Raw genomic sequence first — 17,682 nt, forward strand, 5'->3', positions numbered from 1 at the left:
AAAAAGGTTTCTCAAGAATATTATTTAGTTCATTTTAACAAAAAAGAACTAAATAATATTTAAGCTTAAGAAAAAGCAAAACTTTTGTTCGATGTCCATGTGACATGGGAACATTTCCAGAAACCAGGAGAAAATTACCAGAACCCCACTCAGTGCCGTCGGTAATAAAAGTGGGGTCATGGTACCAAAAATTGTCGCATGGATGCTAAATGCATGATTTGCGAAGGTTCTTCTCACGTCAAAGACGTCTGTCCAGTGAAGGAAGATACCGATAAGTTTTATGCGTCAATTGCATGGGCAATCATAAGTCAAATTTTTGGTCTTGCCCTTCGCGTAAGAGAGTCGTTGAGGCTCGTGCCAGGCAGATGAAAGATAATATCCGTTACGATAACGGTCGTTTCCGGAATTTGCCTGGTGGAGTATCTAAAAACGCTCATTTTTCAGTTAACGATCGCTTGATCATGACTCATACCGATCAGGAATTAAATCATAATCAAGCTCATTCACAAACTAATTTTAATCCGTCGGGTAGCCGTTCGAATCATTCAATTTCGAATATATCTAACCACGGAAAATCCTTTGCCGATATCGTAGCAGGTAATTTGAACTCCTCCCCTATTCGTACAATGAGTACATTCTACTTGTTTCAAATCAAATGGAAAAATCCCTACCGCCACAGGTAACATCTACTCCGCCTCTTCGTCTACCGAAAATTCTAACGGAAAATCATCAAATGTACCCACTTCAAGTGATATGTCTGCCTCTGATTTAAATTTTCTAACTGAACAATTGACTATAATGATTGATGCAAATAAATAACAATATAAATATTTTAAACTGGAATTAACGTTTCAAATATGCCATGAAGCGATTCTCAATCCTATCAGCTCCACTTTCAATTATTTTCGAGCCGACTGGAATATATATGAAACGTATATTGACTCTAATCTTGATGTTAACATTTCTTTACCATAACTTGATATCAACAATGCTCTTGAAATTTTAACAAATTCCATTGTTGAAGCCAGGAGCATTGCAATTCCAAAATGTGAAGTAAAATTTGAATCCATGATTATAGACGATGATCTTAAACTCTTGATCCGTCTTAAAAACGTGAGAAGAAGGCAATTTCAAAGCACTCGCGATCCTGCTATGAAAATTATATGGCAGGATTTGCAGAAAGAAATCAAGAAACGTTTTGCACAATTAAGAAACAAAAATTTTGAAAATAAGATTTCTCAATTGGACCATGGCTTCAAGCCCTTTTGGAAATTATTTAAAATATTGAAAAAACCCTAGAAGCCAATACCGGCATTGAAAGAGGAAAACAAATTATTACTAACTAATTGCGAAAAAGCTCAACAACTTGCTATGCAGTTTGAAAGTGTGCACAATTTTAATTTAGGACTTACTAGTCCAATTGAAAATCAAGTTACTCAGGACTTCGAAAATATTCTCAATCAAGAGAACGTTTTCGAAAATGCCTGTGAGACTGATTTGGAAGAATTAAGAACTATTATTAAAAAATCAAAAATATGAAATCATCCTGGCGATGATGGAATTTTCTACATCCTCATCAAGAAACTTCCAGAATGTAGCTTATTATTTTTAGTTGATATATTTAACAAATGTTTTTAATTAGCATATTTTCCTGACAAATGGAAAAATGCTAAGGTTGTTCCAATTTTAGAACCAGACAAAAATCCTGCAGAAGCTTCTGGCTATCGTCCAATCAGTTTGCTTTCCTCCATCAGTAAACTTTTTGAAAAGGTAATTTTGAACAGAATGATGGTCCACATCAACGAAAATTAAATTTTTGCCAATGAACAGTTCGGATACCGCCATGGACATTCGACCACTCATCAGCTTTTACGTGTAATAAATATGAAGGCTGTTCTACTGGTCTTGCTCTTCTAGACATAGAAAAAGCATTCGACAGTGTTTGGCATGAAGGTTTGATTGTGAAATTAAAAAACTTTAATTTTCCAACATACATTGTTAGAATAATTCAAAGTTATCTGTCAAATCGTACACTTCAGGTTAATTATCAGAACTCCAAATCTGAAAGACTTCCTGTAAGAGCTGGTGTTCCCCAAGGCAGCATTTTTGGACCAATATTATACAATACTTTCACATCTGACTTACCTGAGTTACCTCAGGGATGTCAAAAATCCTTGTTTGCGGATGACACAGGCCTCTTCGCCAAACGACGAAGCCTGTGTGTCATCTATAGTCGATTGCAAAAAAGTCTGGGTATTTTTTTTTCATACTTGCAGAAATGGAAGATTTCTCCTAATGCTTCCAAAACTCAACTAATAAAATTCCCACATAAACCAAAAGTTCTTTATTTGAGTTGTCACGATGAGAGGGGTTCCGATAAATTGGTCAGATGAAGTGAAGTATCTAGGGTTCATGCTAGATAAGAATTAAACTTTCAAAAATCACATTGAGGGCATTCAAGCCAAATGTAAGAAATATGTAAAATGTCTCTATCCTCTTATTAATAGAAAATCAAAACTTTGTCTTAAGAACATGCTTTTGATATTCAAACAAATTTTCAGGCCAGCCATGTTGTATGCTGTACCAATATGGACTAGCTGTTGTAATACCAGGAAGAAAGCTCTGCAGAGAATTCAAAATAATATTTTGAAAATGATTCTGAGGCTTCCTCCCTGGTAAAGTACCAATGAGTTACATAGAATATCCAATGTTGAAACATTGGAACAAATGTCAAATAAACTAAATAATAATTTCAGGCAAAAATCGTTGCAATCTTCTATTGCCACGATTAATGCGTTATATATTTAGGTTAAGTAAATTGAAAACTTTTTTTTCTCTCTAATAAGCAGATGAAATCAACTCATCTGTAAAAATTCTGAATTGCTACGACAAATAAAATGTAATTTGTTGTTAACCAAATGGTAACAAAAGCTTAATTTTGGTTTTACCAAATTAGGATGATAGTTTTGTCTAACACAGAACACCTAGATATAAGAAATGAATGTAATGTTTGGAATGGTAATAATAAAGAATTAAAAAAAAAAATAATGCATATTTGTGTCACCGTTGTTATATTGCATTATGACAAAATTATCGAAAACCGAAAGTTTGGAGTCATACATTTTTTTAGTCTGGAACTCATACCACCCACGTGCCCAAATCTAGCCCCCAAACGGAACAATGTATTTCCCAGTAGTGTGAATTAAGTTATGTGACTAAGTTGCACGCTAACCGCAGCCAAGATCAAGTTCATGATACATGGCGTCCACGGTCCAGCTGCTACGAAGCCACGAATAATTTAATTAGTGTCGAACCCGTGCTAAAGACATCGCCGTCGTTTGGATTGGAATAGCATTGGCACACAGATGTCAAGTTTTTCAAAAAGTTTGGCAGAAACTTAACGTGGTCACGATAAAAATGTATTATCATAAGCATGAAACGAGCTCACCAGTTGGTAATCCACCGTCGAATGAACACGTTCATCTTCCCGGATTGGCATATCGAGAATCCGATTTTCTCATGATTTTTTTCAAATCCGAACCACTGTGCACCATCGCTTTCCATGCTTTTGAAAGGGGTGTGAAAACTCCGGCTGGCAAGGTTGTCGTCTGCACATTGGAGCATCACCGTCGTCAATGGCAAACGGTAGAGACGGAAGTTTGCGTTTCATCCCATTTGAAATCGAACTGAAGGTTCTCGGTGATCACCTTCGACATGGGTGGTGCGTCATATCGATCAGGAATCTCGCCGCCTAGGTGGTTCGATTCGATATAAGCAATGAGGAAGCCCATCATTCGAGAACCAGTATTAAATCAAGTATCTCCGAAAAAAGACCAAACAAAGGTGCATCATCGTTGTTTTTCTGATCGTGTAATGCCATCCAGTTCTGACAAAAGCCGACAAGAGTGCATATCTCCCTAGAGCTGACATTGAACCCGGTGACTTGAACTCGAAACCTGAGGACAAGAAGTCGCCGTGGTCTAGAATTGCTTTTGCCATGCGCGTAGTCAGGAATTTGATCAAAAGGAGGTCGAACGGCTTGAAAGACATTATTCGAGAATTTCTCACAAAATGACAATAGGGTCCTAAAGGCCTGTTCTAATGTTAGTGCCAAACGCTTAAGTTTAATCCAGAAACATACATTTACTCAATTTTCAAATGTTCTTCCTTTGTGTAAGTCCAAAATCATTTTTTCCGGTTTTTGAGATTTAGTCAGATAGATAGGGACAACCCCAGTATTAAAAAGTAAACCCCTTGTGGCGTTTTTCGTCGACTACATGGAGCCACAAATCAACATAACTTTGAATTCTTTGGATCAATTCGGCTCTTTCGTGGGATAACAAAGATTTGAGTTAACTTAATATTGGATTTATTTTTGATTGCTGTTGAGATGATCTTCAACATAACTCTACCTCTCGGAACGACCCCCCTTTCTGGTTACGCCCATGGCTGTTGTTGCAGCAGGCCGCCGATGCAGCAGCGATTGGAATGTACTACCAACGGACAAATCCTTTCACTTGACCTTGCCTACTGTGATTGCTGGATGCTGTTGTTGGTTTGACGATGCACACTGCAATGCTTGGGAGTAAGTGAACGAACCAATAAACGTGTGAAGAATCCGAGCAGGGGTTGCTGCGATTACCAAGGTTTGATTTTATGCTCGAAGGGTGGTGGCCCTTAAGGGCTGGGTGAATGTCAATGTACCTGATTCAACGCGGAAACAAAGGAAACCTTGAGCTAGCTGGCGGAGAGACCGCATAGAGTTTTGTAAAGGGTTTTGGTAGGAGTTTTCCATAATTAAACTGCCCTTGAGACGACTCTACTCGGAATGTTTGATATACGTCCAAGAAATTTGGGTTTGGCATTCAAACGGCATACGGTTTGTTTTGTTGTTTGTGATTTCGTTATGGATGATAGGTAACACTAGGCGAATTTTTTTTTTAAAATCTATAAAACCCAAAACATTTTTTTAAATGTAAGACTTTATCGAAATCAAAGAGAAAATTTTAAGAATTTGGAAGAGTTTATAGAAGTCTGATAAATATATTCTGAGCAATGAATTCGATGAGTAGATGTATTTAAATATTTTGGAAACGTTGAATTTCTATGAAAATTTGTTCTGTTTTCGCAAAAACAGTTCGTATAGTCAATTCTCCATAACTCGTTATTAAAAGGATCATCGAGTTAGGAAGGCATCGAGTTATAGAACACAAAACCAGTGCAAATGCGGTCCAAGTTAGATAGCCTTGAAAACCATAATTTAATATGTTTCTCTAACTCGATATCGAGATACGAAGTATCAAAAATTCTGAAAACAGATTCGAAGTCAGCGATCCAAAATAAATTGATTCCACTGCAAATGGTCAACGTGTGCGATCCAGTGTTTAATCCGAATTGAAATGAAAAGAATAAGGAATGATTGCGAAAACCAAGTGTACTTACCTTAACGATATAAGCGTATGTCAAACTAATGGCAATGGTCGGGAACGGAGAACTCATGAGCGGCCATTCGTTTGTTCGGGGATCTGACAGTTCATCCATCAGGTACCGCCATCCTCCGTACACACCGTTTATTAGATCCATCTGTAAAAGGTGAGGAGAGAAAAAAGAATCACAAAAGAAATTAGTAATCATCAATCACATTTACCGCGAAAATACGAGAAACATTGATCACTCGTCCGAAATAGCCCACAGGGATTAAAGTCCAACCAGAGACGAACGTCATCCTCATCCATGTCGAGTGACGCCAGGTTTTGTCCCCAATTAGTCGTCACTACATGCTCATTGATCCGGTAACTGTCTGATGTGTTTGCATTGGCAAACACCGTGTCTTCAATTGAAAGGGTAAACAAAACCTGTTGCTTTGAGACGCGTGCGGCGAAATCGGGTCTGCCGATGCGAGATAGCATTTGAAGTCCATTAGTAAATCTGTACATAACGTTAATCGTGGCATCAACTTCAAAGTTTTTAATTATGATTCATAGTTTTACGGCTTACCTGCCGAATGGAAGTTTTAACAACTACCGTAAAACGTAACATTACATATACTTTGCAATTGAATTACATGGACAAATTGAAAAGCTAAGTATGCTGTTATGCTCAAGAAAAGTAAAAATTTCTGCGGAAGAAATGGTCAAGAAATTGTCTACAGTAAGCTCCATTTGAAATGACATTTCTTTTCAACTGCGTTCTGCAATCAAAGAAAAATGCTTCTCCATTTCTTGCAAGAAATTTTCCACGCATCGAGATAGGCGATTACTTTCTGTTGAAGTGTATACTTCGGTCTATACGTGAAAATTTACACGTCTTCTCGGTGAGAATCGAATCCACGACTCTCTGTTCACTAGATAGGGCGCGTTACCCCTACACCACGAGAGGACTCATGGACGCAAAAGTTAACTTCGATTCGATTTCAATTCAATAATAACGTTGTCCTCTTTCTCAAAGTGCACCTCTTTCGGAAGAATTAGATGCTCATCCACACACAATACTTTCTATTATACATGCAATGCCTAGGTGAGAGCGCATTATTTATAAAGTATTGAAACACCCCACACTAACGACGTGCAGGACGAGAACTGTTTTAGGGAAGTTATCAGTTTCCTAAAGTTGATTGAGTTAGGACTTTGAAACGATCGTAAAACTCCCATTAAAAAACGTTCAGGAATACAGGTTGAAAGTGTTATTTTATGTCGTGAGAGTCACCGGGAAATTCGTGTTTAGGGTTTCGTCGAATGTTAACTGTTGAATGTTAGGAAAACATGTACATTGTTAGGTATCCACATTCCAAACTCCCGAGAAGCTATGCTTCAGGTATAGCGTAGAGTTATCACGCAGCGACCTACCCACCGCAGTGAAAAACCCCACCACCAGAGGGCTTGGTTACCATCTTCTGGGCAGCCTTGAGGGTTGGCGTAATGGGGTCATTGAGTCAATGGAGAGGGCAATGATCGAACGAGGTCAGGGACCGCAAGATAGTCGACTTTCACTTACCCACTTCGTCGACGTCGACAGTCAAAAGTTGGCCAAGCCCAAAAGTTAAAGTGTAGAGTGAATAAAGAAGAGTCGGAAAGAAATTTCGAAATTGTACCCCAGTATGTTGCCGTAAGACGTTATCCAACGTCAAAAAAATGAAGTAGGAGAGATAAGACGTGGAAGAAGTGAAAGCAAAGTGGACTGCAGAATCCCGCCGGCTTTGAATAAGAGCTCCCTGCGGTGTCTATCTGAGCAGTATTCCGGCTACGAACTCGCCGAAGGCCGATCCGTAACGATATAGACGGTAAAAAGAAGCAAGGTATTATACTCCAAAAAATGACATTTGGCAGTGACGTCATTCCTATCGCAAACTCAAACGAGTGCAAAAGACAACAAGGCCTACTCTCCTTTACTATCTTCAAGGCCTCATGCTTGACGATAGGAATGACGACACATGTTTCGATGGAAACTCGTTGTTTACACGTGGGAATTGGGTCCTAAAATTTTTAATGAAATCTTGTTTTTATTTAATAACACGAAAAAGCATGTTACTGTAACTACTTTAGCAATTTTTCCCGCTCAACTAATGGCTATATCATGTTTAAACTTTAATTTAAAAATTTGGTCCATAAATGAACCTTGACACTTATGATCATGTTTGACGTTCGCTTAGTCGACAAAAACACCACAGGGGTTTTAGTTCGACCACTGGGGTTGTTCCTATCTGACATTTCGTAAGGGACACGGAAAACAAAATACACCCAAAATTTGAGTTTAAGCCAAAGGATGTGACAAAATCTAAAAAAATGTTTTTTGGGCTTAAACCAACGGAAAACATTAGAAAATTGAGTAAACATGTGTTTTTGGCCTAAACTTAAGCGTTTGGCACTAAAACTGGGACAGGGCTTTAGGACCCTATAGCCTACCTTGTTGCGTATATCGTGGACAGGACCAGGACATGCAGTACACAGCTAAAAATATGTAGTAAATTTAAGTTTATTTTCATGCACATATTTGGAGCATCAAAATAAACGTAAATTTCAACGACCAATCCATTATTTTTCAATTGAATTCACTTTAAATTCACACGATCATGGAATATTCAACCATTTTTAGTTGAAAATTCAATGTATATTCATTTAAATTTACATTATGCTGTAATAACACACGAATTTAATTCATTTTTACAGTAGACTTCAGTTTACATCACATTGAAAATTAAATATTTTTTTCTGTGTAGATCTACGTAGCCCATACTGAAAACCTGAGGGAGAGGAGATAGCTGGCTTAGATTGCAAGCTCCCAAACGTCAAGGGAACCTGTCACTGGAAAACCGCACATTTGAAGGGTACAGCATGGAAAACAGTCAAAATTCAAGTAAACGAAATTAATTTTTTTTTTTCGATGATATCACATTTTAAAAAGTTGAATATTTAAATATAGGTGTATTTTGACAAGCTGCTAATGTTTTTTTATGTTATTATCCTTTTTTACAGTGAACAATAAGAAGTAAATATGATTTTGACCAAAATAAGTTCATCTGACCGTTGTACGCAACCCAAATATAAAAAAAAGTAGTCAAAGATGACAAGAAAACATGCCAACAGTCAGAGAACTGTCTCCTCTCAGCTCTACGCCGTGCTGTATTGTCGTCGACGTAGAGCTCTACACCGATCTGCGTCGGAGAACTAAATTGTCGTTGCAGGGATCCTGAAGGAGTAAGATGGCGGAGAGAAACAAGGAGCCCGGTGTAAGGTTAGATTAGGTTAAGAAAGTGGGAGCCAATAAATAGTATAAAGAAGTTCTGTGGTTGACTAATTTAAGTGCAAGAATTTCATGACCGCGAATTGAAATGGTGAACGTGCTGACCTTAAGGTTTTTATGTCAGTTGTGCTTCATTACACCACGATTTAAGTTTGGAAAAACTCAGTTTATTTTGACAGATCAGCCAGGGACAGACAGGGAGTGAAGCTATCTTTCTCATGCCAATGTACAATCTGTCAAAATGACCAGATAATTATCGAACTTAGTGAGGTTATGTTTTTTGGTGTAATATTGAATATGTGGAATTTCGATAGATGAATGGCAGAATACAAGCTCATGAAAGAAGTCTACCTGCATCGGATCAAGATAGAATAAGACTGGAGAATAATGAGGACCTATGTGGAGACATTAGTGGCTCTCTTTGCAAGCTTCTGTAAAGTCTTCCGGGTGACTTCTACGTAGAACTCTGTAGAAACCCACACTTTGTTCTACACGGGTAGAAATCAGAATCCAAAAACAAGATTATGGCATATGATATCATGATTCCAGCGTGTTTTCGTCTTATGAAAATACACCATGATTTGGACTCATGATATCATGAGTCAGATTGCCGTAACGCGACACACACGTTAGGTTTTGGTAGCTGATTGCTCGGAATCATGATTCAAGTGCCAAAAATGCTGAGTCGCGCATCCGTTTATGATCGACAAAATGAAAAAAAATAAAATAGCATACATTGAGATTCGAGCCAAGAACCTTCCGATTGTAAGCCACGTACTCTACCACTCAACCGCTTCGTCATCTTGAATTAAGAGTGATCGATACGAATAAGATGAAGCAAAGTGCGCCGCTATAAGTATAAGTTACTATTTGATCGATTTTGAGTTAAGTATACTGTAAAACTGTACAGTTTCAAGTTTTTTGACAGTATTATCACAGACAAACAGACGTAACACTTAGAACAAATCCCGATCAAAATCATAGTCACGATGACATGTACGCCCAATGCTAAAATCGGTGTGTTTGGCCGATGGACCAACAGATGGCGGTAGTGTGTAAACGTCAAACGCGAACAAAAACGATGCGAGCGCTGCGGGTGGTGGATTGGCCACCTACCATATATTTGAATCGGCCGTTAAAAAGGTGGTCGATGGACATCGGTGAGAGTGTGACGTCTGTTTGTCTGTGGTATTATGGAAGATTTATTGGGGCCTTCCTTAGCCGATTTGTTAGAGTCCACGGCTACAAAGCAAAGCCATGCTGAAGGTATCTGGGTTCGATTCCCGATCTTTTCGTAAGGATATTTCCTTGACTTCTCTGGGCATAGAGTATAATCGACCCTGCCACACGATATACGAATGCAAAAATGGCAACTTTGGCAGAGAAAACTCTCAGTTAATAACTGTGAAGGGATCATAAGAACACTAAGAACACAGGCTTTGCCCCAGTGAGGACGTTAATGCCAAGAAGAATGATGTAGAATTTTGTTTTTAAAAGTACCTATTTTAGTGAGGACGTAAATGCCAAGAAGAGTAAGAATAAGAAGTGTACCGTCTTTCATACAAATGGCAACACTGTTTTAGCGTAACACGGGTGGAAAATTTACAACTGGGCTCATGGATGAAAAGAAGAGCATCTAAAAGAAGCCAGTTGTCCGATCTTATTTTAGGTTTGTACAATGCACAAGAGCAACAAAAGGGGACGGACCTGGTGTAGTGGTTAGAGCACACGCCTCTCATGCCGAGGACCTGGGATCAAATCCCATCCCCGAGATAGTCACTGACAAAAAAGTTCTAGTGACGACTTCCTTCGGAAGGGAAGTAAAGCCGTTGGTTCCAAGATGAACTAGCCCATTTATTTCTCGTTAAATTCTGGTTAAAACGACTTCGATGTACGATACTTATGGATGTTTTTACATTATCAATTTTTCAAAGCATGATAATTTACCATAATCAAGATTTGGAAAATAAATGAAACTTTGCTATTTGGTTCATGTCTACTGTATAACTTTTATCATTTGTAATACAGGCAACTCTCCCTTACTCGATATTTTGTATCTCGATATCGAGTTAGTGAACCATAGTAAAAGTTGTTTTTCATGACTACTTTGATGGTCCCTTGGATCGAATTTGCGCTGGGTTAGCTCGATACCTTCCTAAATCGACGGTCCCTTCAATATCGAGTTATGGAAAGTTGACAATATAATATTTCACTAGAGTTTAAACATTGTTCAACAATCAGCGTTTTGAAAATTTTATGAACCTCGTTCTTTTAAATTAATGTTTAATTTTCTAATCTCTCCTTCAATTGCATATTCCATTCCTACAAATTTACTCACGTTCTAATCGTTTCGGTTTCGGAATCATCCAGAAGGTGAAATCCGCTTTCAATTATAATGATCCCCGGAATCGTCATCATCATCATCAGAGGGAAACACTTCAACTTCGGTCGATCTAACAATTCTCCCCATTTATGTTTACTTTGTCATCATTCACCTGCTTTGGGATACTTTGCGCAACCCGATCATCAAATTACGATTTTTGATTTGCATTCGGTATTCTGTTATTTCGCCCGGTTTTGCGTTGTCATGGTGAAGTCGATTTTTGAAACGTTAATCCAAGCATGCGGCTTGCCATATGTTTTCTTATTATTAGGCCAATACCTTTGCCGTCTCAGATGGGATCGGCTCCGAAACGGTGTTATTGTTGATGATACTTCGAATTGCTTCAGAGAAGATTATCCTTGACACAGATTTTTTCGATATTGGGCGAAATTTTACCCCACCCTTCGATTTGGGTGGGATACTCCGAGAAACTGCCTTCTGTACATAAAGTGAAAACATATTTGAAGGCAAACGATCAAGATCGTTACCGGAGCAGCCCGGCTTTGCGTCGAAAGTTTATTCTGCTACCCTACACGTGACTAGTAACCGATTGGCTGTGATTTTGCATATGCTAATATGCCAGTGAGATGAAAATTCATTTCGCTGGCCGAAACTAAACTCGTTTGACGGCCAGGTGGAGAATGACGAGAGCTTTTGTAATAGGACCAGCTGAGCTATGGAGAACCAATTTACGAAATAGAATAGGGGAAGATCCCCCAGTACCGGATACCTCTGAGCCGACAAAAATATAATTTGAAAAATTCTTTGTTTTAAGCGATCTTGTTACTCATGTATGATCAATATTATCATTTTTGTAACGTACAAAAATCAATTTGTCAAAATAAATACGAATTTAGAATTTAATTTTGGTGATGCATTTTACTACCAAATTCACCAATTTTAAAAGGTTCCTTCCAATAGCAGGACGTAATATAGAAATGTTCCATTTTTTCAAATGTGTGCATCGTTGAATGTTTGCACTCCTAGAATAGTAATTTATTGCTAATCCAAAGCCTTCAGAATATATTATAGAAAATAACACCTTTTACGATATTGTGCTGAATATTCATATCTATTATTTTTACAGCCTGTTTGATATCATGATCAAACCAATGAAAAATAGTATATTCTGAGATAATGATGCAAAAGAAACATGTAAAACAAAAGACACAGATAACACGTAACAATGCAAGTTGTTAGAAATTGGGAGGCAGTGGATGAAACACTGAAATTGGATTTTGTCCACAATTTGTTCCAATATAGTAACAAAAACAAATTCATACATTCGTTTTTTTTCTTCTAATTCACCATGAACCATGATTTCTCTATTTTTCGATGATGTCCGGTATTGGGTGCTGTCCGATACCAGGAGATCTCCCCTACCATACCGATTGAACCGTGTCAATGAGAGAATTCAACCGGATTTCGAATTCGCATTCGGAGAAACTTGTTTGTCACTCCGGAGAAATATTGCACAAGCGGTCGAGAAGGGATGATACCACACACCGGTTCTTTGGACGTTCAATGGCAACCAAAAGTGGTGGACTACTATCGTAGAACGAGGGTAGATTAGTTTAACCGCTGCTCCACCGCACATATTTGTAGTATGTGACTTAATCTTTTATTCAAATTCCAAATTCTTCGAAATGATATTGAACTCTAGGCCAATAAGCTAACTATCTCGGGGTGTTTGGAATTTTTGAAAGATACGTTGATGTAAACGGATGTAAGAGAACCTACTCGGGGTATCTCCCACCAATAAAAACTCACGAAAGTCTTTCGATTGAATCGAATAGATGTCGAGCCTATAGAGAAATATGGGACGAGCGTAAATTTTGAAAATATTTGTGATGCTGCGATGACACCGAATGAACATTGAGTTCCTTGACTTCAGACGCGACCAGGCGGCGCGGCGTGTACATGAAAGTTTTACTTTTCAAATATCTTAGGAGCTTGGCCATTTAGAAAGAAGGCATCTTTGGTTCTGTTCGGCATCAGGTTCAGTAGCTCAAAGGCTATCTTTATTTAAGCCATGAAATTCAAGATTGGATAAAATAATGATAGCCCTTTGACCTACTGAACAACTTTGCCGAAGACGCCATTGTCTTAAACGATTAGAATCCTGAAATATCGTCAACAAAACAAAAGATTCATGCTCACTAGCGTCATCTGGTGGCAACATCTTGAATTTCTTGGCTTGAATAATGCATTTCTATTCAGTAAGAAAGTAAGAAAAACATAAAGGCACATTTGATATTCTCTTTCGATTCGAACTCTGATGTCAATTTCGCCCATCTTCCCCCCCTGCGGTAACCGGGCGCATTTGAGATTGAGTGTGGCAGCAGGGCGCATTTCAAACTGAGTGTGCAGAAGGGCGATAGTGATAAAGGTTCGTGTGAGAGAGCGTAGCAGAACGGCGAAGCTGATGATAGTTAAACCAGAAGGACGAGGTCAAAAGGCGCAATCGCTGTTGTCAAACTGAAGAAGACGAAAATCCGAGGGGCGCAACAGCTCTGAATTTTGATGAATGGCGCATGATGGACTTTTATTTATTTTAACATGTTATTCATAATATGTAAATCAATTAAATGTTTAGCTACAAAAGTAATATTGTAATGCATCATACAAAAATGCATCATGCGATTTAATCGATCGGAAACATAATATAGAATTAAAATTACATCCGCTAAACTTCAAACCGATTTTACTGAGAATGTTTTAGTCTTCACATTCGCCCTAATTCTGACTCTGTATTGATTTGGTCTCTTGGTACTGCAGAAGGTACCCAAGTTTGACAGATCGCAGGACACTTCTTCTGCATTCTAGATTTTGCTCTATTACCTTATGTGCCATAAAATTTTGGGCAACTGCAAGGGGCATGGAGGTCTTTATTTCGTCTTTGGTACTGTTCCCGAAGGGAAACCAACCTTTTCGACAGCGGCTGACTTGTTTTCAGCAACGCTTATAACTGAAATTTATTCCATATTTACCATTATTATCAAATTCTAATTACTAATCTTATAAATACTTACAAGAAGTAGTTTCCTCTCCCACAACTTCCTTTTCTGTTTTTCTCGTATGGCAATGTAAGATGATGTTGGGTGCCGTTTAAACAGAAATTTTCATATTCCTCGTTCAATTTAATAAATATGGCATCTAGACACTTTGGAAATCTACTGTTTACTAACCGACTACAGTTAATTGCAATGGCGAAAACTCTTTCAAATTATCATCTAAATATTTACCTACTTCGTTTTTTGTTTGTTTTTATTTTCTCCTTCTCTATCTATTCCCTACCACTATCAATTCACGCGAGCTGCCATGCTTCTGAGGTAGACCAGTTCAAATGGCATCGCAACACTCCCGCCCGTAACATCCGGCATTTCCGGATTTACCTTACCATCATCGCCACTGAAATCACAACCTCTGCAGCGTCTGACCCACTTTTAACAATTTGATTACGTGCCGGCACCAAGGGTGGTACTGGCGGCTCTTTATTGCTACCCCAACTTGTAGCTGGTTCTAAAATGTAAACAACCATACAAAATTACGACCAAACAATGGTGAAGGCGTAATCAATTTTGTCGAAAACATCCATTTTGGGAATTCAGCAGAATTTTCTGATTAAATTGCTAACAGCGCACTGTAGCAGCATGTAGCTAATAATTGCTTGCTAACAATATCTTCCAAGCGCATTTATTACCTGTAATCTTGCGAATAATATTTTTTACTATTCTGCGTTAAGCCTTAAAACTGGTTCTGGACTTCAGTTGGCGGCTTTTCAATTTTACTCCCATTTGACAGCCGCCCTCCACCCTTGGCCGGCACGGCTTCAACTCCTCGTATCCTATCTTGGACAATGCACACTGGTTCATATCCCACTTTGATCATCGCGATTGAAATTTTCCGGCACCGCCGGCCTTTCCTCTTCCACAGTCCCCAGCAAAACACAGTGCGCATCGTACCTTCGTGCTGTGCGTACACGAATTCTCTCTGCTCTTGGAAGTTTTCTTAAAAACTACCTAAAGCAATAAAACAGTACTTTTCAGTGCTACATAAACAGTACTTTTCAGTACTAAAATTAAAAACGGTACTTTTCAATGCTACTAAAACAGTACTTTTCAGTACTATTTTTTTCTACTATTGATCCCTTTACGATCCTTGTTTGGACCCGTGCCTTCTATTTTTCGTTGGACCAGTTGGCGAAGGCTAGCGGTGGTAATCCTTCTTGGACACCGTCTTGGGAAAAAACCTCTCGAAGATCACGTCTTCTTTCATTTATTAATTAAACATGGTATCAACAACAAACAAAAGGAAGGGTGAATCTCTGAATTCACTACTTCCTTCCAAAAAAGTGGGTTTCAAAACTGTCACTACACGTGGCAAGAATGGAAGAAACGACATTTCTCCGGAATGCGAACTTTCTTCCAAGGGTGGAATGAATAATTGTATCGAAATGAGCAATCAGTTCGATGCCCTAGACAACACCAAATCGAAGCAGCCTCTAGCCCAGGCTCTTTGATTCAAGTGAGGAAGCAAAGAGTGCCGCCTATCGTAGTCAGTTGTTCCGAATTTGGGAGATTTAGGCAGGAGATCTTGAACTCCATTAGGGGAATCAAGGTTTCCTTCCAAATCACAAAGAAAGGAGACTGTCGTGTTTTGCCGGAAACTCTTAAAGATCGCGAACTTCTTCTCAGACATCTTGAAAAGAAGAAACACAAATTTTTTACTTATGACGAACGTTTGTTCAAAGTTGTCTTGAAAGGTCTCTCAAGTGACTATAAATCACCTGAAGAGATCAAAAATGGAATAAATGATTTACTTGGATTTTCCCCAGTCCAAGTAATCATTATGAAAAAGAGAACCCAATCTGGCATTGGTGGGAAAGGGCTTTCTCAAGAATTTTATTTAGTTCACTTTAACAAAAAAGAACTAAATAATATTAAAGCTTTAGAAAAAGCAAAACTTTTGTTTGATGTCCGTGTGACATGGGAACATTTCCAGAAACCTGGAGGATATTACCAGAACCCTACTCAGTGCCGTCGGTGCCAAAAGTGGGGTCATGGTACAAAAAATTGTCGCATGGATTCTAAATGCATGATTTGCGGAGATTCTTCTCACGCCAAGGACGTCTGTCCAGTGAAGGAAGATATCGATAAATTCTTTTGCGTCAATTGCATGGGCAATCATAAGTCCAATTTTTGGTCTTGTCCTTCGCGCAATAGAGTCATTGAGGCTCGTGCCAGGCAGATGAAAGATAATATCCGTTACGATAACGGTCTTCGTCTCGTATGCATGCTTTCCTTTTTCCGCAGCTGCATCTCCATTTCCTGCTCTTCCATCTGCCGCTTCTGGCGTTCGTCTAGATTTGTCAGACTCTCCTGTTTGCTTCCGACTACGAGTCTGCTTCTTCCGCTTACAAGAGGTGGTTTCCTCTCTCACCACTACAACAGCGCGACAGTCCGAAGATTAATTATCGACTCATGGAGGATTGATAGTTACAAATCTATTCTCAAATACCGTAATTTCGGGTGAAATTGATCATTTTTCACGGTTTTTCTTGTCCGATTTCTATAATGTTGACCAAATTGCTACGAGTTTTGGTTATGAAATCTGGTTTGGGGATATATCTCAAGCATCCTCACAAACTTTCAGGTTTATACCATGTTCAAATCCTTGTTTAGAACTAGAAGTTTATGGATGTTTGTCAATATTGCACCGCACATGATATTGGAATTTTACATTATTTTTTATAGAAATAAACATTCTTTGACGCAAAACACTTAACAACACACAATTCAACTACGTTCATTCACTGCAGGTTACATTGATATTTGTGCTCCATTAGGAAGAAATAAAATCGAGTGACACGATGACCAATTTCACCCTACTGATCAATTTCACCCGAATTTAGGTACACTATTTTGTTATGATGACGAAGATGATGAGCTGGTACTACCGTCTATTGTAGCAAGGCGTCTGACCATAGCACTGGAATAATCTGAAAAGCGATTTGATCAAAATTGTATTGTTGTTTGTGAGCAGTCAGTCTCCTGTATGAAGGGCCAAAAACGGATAGTTACTGGTACTGGGTGCCGACATCGAAGTTTCAAAATTCTTTAACTTCGCCATCGTTCGATAGATTTCGATGAAATTTTCAGGAAAAATCACAAATAAGTTATAGTTTTTTAGCATGCACTGAAAATCTTGAATTCAGTGACGGTTTCGGATTTAAGTCCACAATTGTTGGGGTACCTAGGATATATCCAAATACAAATGATGAGGAAATGCTAGGAAGCTTGAAGGAATTTTGAAAAATCATTGTTAGGTCGATCACAGAACGTTTCATGTAACAGAATGTTTCATCTGTTTCAGTTTGGAGACTATGAGTTCTGAGGTCAATAATGTGAAAGTGCTCGTGCAATACTAAGCTGAGAAGCATGCTCTGATCTTGTTGGCACGTAATCAGAAACGAATAGAGACATAGTAGTCCGGTTCAGAATGGGCACCACTTCTAGTACTGCATTTAGGCCCTTGGTACTGCTAAAGGTACCCCTGAG

The 17,682-nt window shown here is 38.6% G+C and overlaps 1 protein-coding gene across 2 annotated transcripts in view; it reads right to left on the minus strand.

Moving 5' to 3' along the window:
• LOC5568917 (elongation of very long chain fatty acids protein AAEL008004) overlaps positions 1–17,682 on the minus strand; it is a 129,283-nt gene that overhangs the window by 26,939 nt on the left and 84,662 nt on the right. The window contains exons 1-2 of one of the 2 annotated variants that reach the window (XM_021837731.1): positions 5,648–5,740; positions 5,443–5,583 (exon numbers count right to left, since the gene is read on the minus strand). In XM_021837731.1, coding sequence (XP_021693423.1) covers positions 5,443–5,583; positions 5,648–5,731 — 225 coding nt within the window. In that variant the 5' untranslated portion in view covers positions 5,732–5,740. Of the gene's footprint in view, positions 1–5,442; positions 5,584–5,647; positions 5,741–17,682 lie in introns of those variants that run through there. The other variant, XM_021837732.1, reaches the window with a different exon arrangement.

The sequence above is a fragment of the Aedes aegypti genome, chromosome 1 (assembly GCF_002204515.2).
Source record: "Aedes aegypti strain LVP_AGWG chromosome 1, AaegL5.0 Primary Assembly, whole genome shotgun sequence".
NCBI classification, from domain to species: domain Eukaryota; kingdom Metazoa; phylum Arthropoda; class Insecta; order Diptera; family Culicidae; genus Aedes; species Aedes aegypti.